Source organism: Sinocyclocheilus anshuiensis, unplaced genomic scaffold (genome assembly GCF_001515605.1).
Source record: "Sinocyclocheilus anshuiensis isolate Anshui unplaced genomic scaffold, SAMN03320099.WGS_v1.1 scaffold1015, whole genome shotgun sequence".
Classification (NCBI taxonomy): domain Eukaryota; kingdom Metazoa; phylum Chordata; class Actinopteri; order Cypriniformes; family Cyprinidae; genus Sinocyclocheilus; species Sinocyclocheilus anshuiensis.
In genome coordinates, this window is record NW_015546029.1 from 1,248,277 (window position 1) to 1,254,124 (window position 5,848).

At 42.6% G+C, this 5,848-nt stretch overlaps 1 protein-coding gene across 2 annotated transcripts in view; it reads right to left on the reverse strand.

Annotated features, from left to right (window-relative positions):
- Positions 1–2,964, reverse strand: part of LOC107698738 (eukaryotic translation initiation factor 3 subunit A) — a 17,900-nt gene extending 14,936 nt beyond the window's left edge. For both annotated transcript variants that reach the window (XM_016499837.1, XM_016499836.1), the window contains exons 1-4: positions 2,752–2,964; positions 1,851–2,041; positions 1,137–1,273; positions 707–870 (exon numbers count right to left, since the gene is read on the reverse strand). In XM_016499837.1, coding sequence (XP_016355323.1) covers positions 707–870; positions 1,137–1,273; positions 1,851–2,041; positions 2,752–2,800 — 541 coding nt within the window. In that variant the 5' untranslated portion in view covers positions 2,801–2,964. The remainder of the gene's footprint in view (positions 1–706; positions 871–1,136; positions 1,274–1,850; positions 2,042–2,751) is intronic.
- Positions 2,965–5,848: the final 2,884 nt, after the last annotated feature.

Here is a 5,848-nt window from a genome sequence, read left to right on the forward strand (position 1 = left end):
TCTGTTTTTCAGCAGCAGGGACTGAGGGACTCGTTAGAGTAGAAGAAACGCTCAGTGCAGCAAAATATAGAAATAGCCTTAATGAAAACCCAGTCCAGAGCATTCAGAACCTCAGACTGGGCAGAAGGTTCACCTTCCAACAGCACAATGAACCTAAGCACACAGCAAGAGTGGCTTATAGACAACTCTGTGAACGTCCTTGAGTGGCCCAGCCAGAGCCTGAGCTTAAACCCAATCAAATAATTCTGGAGAAACTTGAAAATGTGCATTTTCTCCCATCCAACCTGACAGAGCTTGAGAGGTGAAGAGGTGAGGAGAAGAATGGCAGATAATTGCAAAATGATGATGATCAAAGCTTGTCGCATCAACAAAAAAGACTTGAGACTGTAAAGGTGCTTAAATATTTAGTTAAGAAAGTATTAGGTATGAATACTTATGCAATGTACTTATTTCAGTTTTTTATTTTTAATAAATTTACGAAGTTGTGACAATTCTGTTTTTGCTTTGTCAGTATGGTGTATGGAGTGTAGATTGATGTGGAAAAAAAGTAATTTAAAGCAGTTTAACATAAGGCAGCAACATAACAAAATGTGAAAAAATGAATGGGGTATGAATACTTTCGCAAGGCACTGTAAACCCTTATCTGTACCATATGCTAAAACTCCCACAAGCAAATGTTTTTGTGTTATATGGGCTTTACACTGACCTTGCTGAGCAATGTCATGGTAAAGGCGCTCCACTTTGGAGTTATTCCTTAGCAGGTCCAGGCACTGGCGGTACGACTCCCACAAGAACTTTACCCAAGGCGTGAGCAGAAGTCTGTCAGTGCGGTCTTGAGTGTCTTCACCACTGACGGCACTCAACAGAACACTGAAAAACATAGGGAAAAAAAACCCAACAACAACAGTTAGCACTTCAGATAATCTTTTACGGAACACAATCATATTGATATAGAACCATTCCCTTCAAACAAAGATTGAACATGTCCTGTCTGCATTTAGCGTAATGTAGTGAAATTCTGAAATGATAAATGAATTGAAATATAAATTAATTACACTAATAATAACAACAAAAAAAAACATTTACTTTAGACACATCAGTTGGAAAGAACTGTTAGAGCCTTTAGGATCCTGTACCTTTCTGGGGTCTGAATGTTGTCCAGATCCTCAATGTCCAGCACCATCTGCTGAGACTCCTCTTTCGCTGTCTCAGTCTTCTCTTCTGCAAGTTTCAGGTAAGCACGGACCACATCCTCCAGAGATTTGATATTCACCTGAAGCACAAGCGGAGGAGCAGTCAGTAATTTCATGAAGATAGAACTTACAATTGACTTGTCGTTTTTTCACCTGTACAGAAAATTGATGTAAACTCTACAATAAAATGTTCACTAGAAAAACATCATGATTGCAATATCACTACTAAAAGCACTATGACACAAATTACTAAACTTTAAAGGCACCATGAAACAGAAGTAGCAAAAGATTTTTTCTTCCATATTGTGACGTTCACCTGAGTTTTGAAAAATAAAAAATATAGGGTGTTTGTTTTCTATTCATCAGTTGTTGATTGGATTTGGAGATGTGGGCATTGCACTCAAAAGTGGAGCAAGAAGAACACAAACTTTAAGTGGACTAAAAGATTAGAGAAGTCCTGCAAACGTCACCAGAGAGAAGTCTGTTGTTTTATGACATTTTGATTAAACACTACAAAGTAAAAAAAAAATCAATTAATAACAAAAAAACGTATTCATATTAGGATCTATAACGTGCATTTAGGAAATAGATGATTTTCATGCAGACTCTAAAAGTTCTATTTTTCTGCTCAAGTATATAATAATTATGGTCTCAAACCTGTTGACAGATGTTTTTGTACTGATACAGTCCCTCCTTTGCCAAGTGGCTCTTGCGCAGGTCCACACAGAGCTCCAAGTATTTGAGCATGATAGGCTCGTGTATCTTCTGCCATGTTCGATGTTTTTTGCTCTTGATGACATCGTAAAGCACATCCAAAGCTGGCTGCTTTTTACCAACTTCAAGAAACTCTGAAAAAAGAAACAGAAAGACTGTCATGGCCAGCACTCTTTGAGAATATGTTGATTTTTGACATATACAGCATCCAGATGGGCCTGAATCACTGAAAAATGTTTCATGATCTTGCTGCAGTATTTATGCATCATACAGCCCTCAAATACCACTTTCATCACAAATATGTTATTTACAGCTGACTATAATATTGAATGAGCAGAGAAAATAAATCTGGTGGCAGGTGCGCAATGCTGCTATTCCACTCATTTTGTTTAAAATTTTGTCCAAATGACAACATATTTGGTTCTCATTCACGAATAAGGAAGACTGTTATAGCTTTAAGGATTTTTTTTTCAGTGTATACGGTTAATAAACCTTTAACCTCCGATACCAGAAGTTGTCACTGCTAAGCTAGCGGAATGGAAAAGCTTGCTAACACACATGGTAGCATTAACAAAAACGGTCTCTACCTTTGATCGTTTACTAAGTGTGCAAAATATTTACACTTAACAATCATGTCCTTTCTCTGAGTACGCTAAGAATAAGAATAATATATGATACAGTAATAAAGGAGATTTAAAACGCTGCATCATACACGACACACGGGCCCAGCAACTGTGACATCCGGCCTGCACGGAACATGGCTACTCCAGCACGCGCCATATCGAGCTAACAGCTAAACTCACGACTACAGTCCAAGAGACGACCGCCTACAATATTCACTCACCGTTTGCTCGCTTAAGAGCGTTCTCCGGTCTCTGGAAATAGGCTGGCATTGTTATGGCTTGCTAGCAGGCAGTTTTCAGATAGTCGAGGCTGTTTTATTGACTCTGCCTGTCCATCCGCGCCGTGACTTCTCGCCGCGCAAGCAAGAAAGGACTAGCGTACGTGAACTGCGCCGGTGAGGGAGACGAGAGTTCCCGTATGTGCGCGTACACGCTTCCTCCCCGCTGTCTGCAGATGACAGACATGCATGCAAATACATGATGATTAAATATAGTTCGCAATAAAATCACCAGTTCTGAAATTTTACCCAAGACGAGTCTGTACTGCTATTTGACACATTATGTTTTTTTTTTTTTATAGTACAAATTTTATGAGGTGGCATTGTTATGGCTGACCTTAATATTGGACCATTCGGTATTTTTCTCAGAAATTAGCTATAGGATACAAAAAGCCCTAACCCTTAAAAAATGCACGCATATTGTAGTAATTCATGAAAATTATAATTAAATTAAAGCATTTGCAACATAGAATATATTCTGGTTCCCTTTAAAAGGGTCTCTCCCATGATTGCGTTGAACACTATGGGGTAAACTTGTGTTTACTCTAAATACTGAAGCCTGATTTCTTCACATTCATGTAGCTGCACGAACAAATGGTGCTTCAACCCGTCAAAAGGGGAGGAGCCAACTGCTATATAAGTCAGCTCTCTGCGCCATTTCATCAGAATATTTCTCCTTCAGCGCGAAGATTATTTCCCCACTGGACTCTGAAGCCGAAGCAAGAAGCTTGAAGCCTGCTTGCTGTAGAAAAGCCCCAGCAGTGGAAGAACGCCTACCAACAAGTGCTTCCCCTGCGGCCATCTGGCGACAATAAGAGCAAATTTCCTGCAAATTTCCAGCAGTGTTGTTGCAAATGTCGCACTGTGTGTGTGGCTCATGCAGGGAACCCCTGCATGACTCAGATGAGCACAGGTCGCTTGCCTGGGCAGAGCTTACCGGGACAGAGTGCTCTCACTGCGAGAGAATGAGTCTCGCCCTGCTTCGCTTGCGGATCACCTTCTTTCACGAAGGCGGTCCTCCCCAGTCTGCTCTCCTGTTTCTTCCCTCCCAAGAGCCTCGGAGGAAAAAACAGCGGGGCAATGGGACTCAATGATCGGGCTCAAGTTATCTCACGCCGGCTCTTTTGGAGGCTACAAGATCTACACCCTTAAATGGCCCTTTTCTGACTGGTGTGCAGCACGGAATGAGGACCCGTCTTCTTGTAACATCATCCGTGTTAACCTTCCTGCAAAAGTTGCTGGATAGGGGGCGCACCCCTTCCACGCTCAAAGTATATGTGGCAGCCAGTCAGTCGGCAAGAATTAGGTTTCTGAGGGGAGCTTGGAGATTGAATCTGCCTCGTTCTCTTACTGTGCTGACCTGGGACTTATCCTTAGTCCTCAGGGCCCTATGGGGCCCTCCTTTCAAGCCTTTCCATTCAGCCAATTTGCGACCCCTGTCACTTATGACTGCCCTCCTTTTGACTTTAGTATTGGTCAAGCAAGTGGGTGAGCATGCATGCACTGTCAGTCAGTGCTTCCTGTCTTGAGTTTGGGCCTAACGACTGTAGAGTCGTCCTCAAACCGAGACACGGCTATGTGCCTATGCTCTCCACTCCATTGAGAGCACAAATCATTACCCTTCTGGCTCTTCCCAATTCAGAGGATGAGCAGGGTCCCAATCCACTCTACTCGGTCCAGGCTCTTGGAGTGTATGTGGAGCGCTCTGGCCTGTTTTATATGCTTCGGAGGTCGCTCTAAAGGGCTGCCGGTTACGAAGCAGAGGCTATCTCACTGCATAATGGACGCTATAGCCCTGGCTTTTGTCTATGTGGGCTTACAGTGTCCTATAGGAGTAAAGGCCCACTCCACTAGTGGAATGGCCTCTTCCTGGGCTTGGTCCAGCAGGATTTCTATTGGTGATATCTGTGCGGCTGCTAGCTGGTTGTTGCCATCCACTTTCACCAGGTTTTATAATTTGGATGTCCCTGCCCTCCTGGCACGGTTTTCGTCTGCATAAATGACCTAATCACCTCTACGAGTGGAGAAGGTCCAGTTTTGTAGTCCCCAGCCTAGTGGCTTGGGGCTCATATTAGCTCATGCTAGTTGGAGCCCTCAGTACAGGTGCTCCAGGGCTGTGCTCACAGAGCAGCTTTGTTCTGCACTTGCTTATAGCACGGCACTATTGGATGCATTCTCCATAGCGTTCAACGCAACAGGAGAGACAGTTGAAAGGGAACGCTCCATCTACGAACGTAACCTTTGTTCCTTGAGAAAAGGGAACGAGCATTGTGTAGGCTGCTGTGCTATAAGGCTGCACGCGAGTCGATGACTGTCACTATCAGTCGAAAGATTCTGACGAAATGGTGCTCAGAGCAGACTTATATAGCAGTTGGCTCCTCCCCTTTTGGCAGTTTTGAAGCTCCATTTGTTTGTGCAGCTACGTGAATGTGAACAAATCAGGCTTCCGTATCAGAGTAAACAGGAGTTTACCCCATAGTGTTCAACGCAATGGGAGAGACCCTTCGAAAGGGAACCGAGTTTATGTAACTGGAGCGTTACAGTTTAAAGGGATCGCTCACCCAAAAATTAAAATTCATTTATTGTCCCTCATATTGTTCCAAACATTTTTCCTGACTTTCATGATACAAACACTGATACATTTTTCAAAATATCTTGAATTTTTAAGATTAATGTTTAATTTGGATAGTATTGTTTGTACTTTCTGTCAGTCATTAAAGTAGCTATCTGAAGAAAGGAATGCCTTAAAGGGGTCATATGATGCAATTTCAATTTTTCCTTTCTCTTTGGAGTGTCACAAGCTCTTGGTGCATAAAGAAGATCTGTAAAGTTGCAAAGACTAAAGTCTCAAATCCAAAGAGATATTCTTTATAAAAGTTAAGAGTCAATCACGCCTACCTAAAACGGCTCGTTCTAACACGCCCCCACATGTCTACGTCACGATGTGGGAAGAGTTGCATAACGCCGTCCAAATGTTCACGCAAAGAAAGAAGACGTAACTTTTATTCTCGCTGTAGTATTGTTGTTGCTGCCGCCGCCA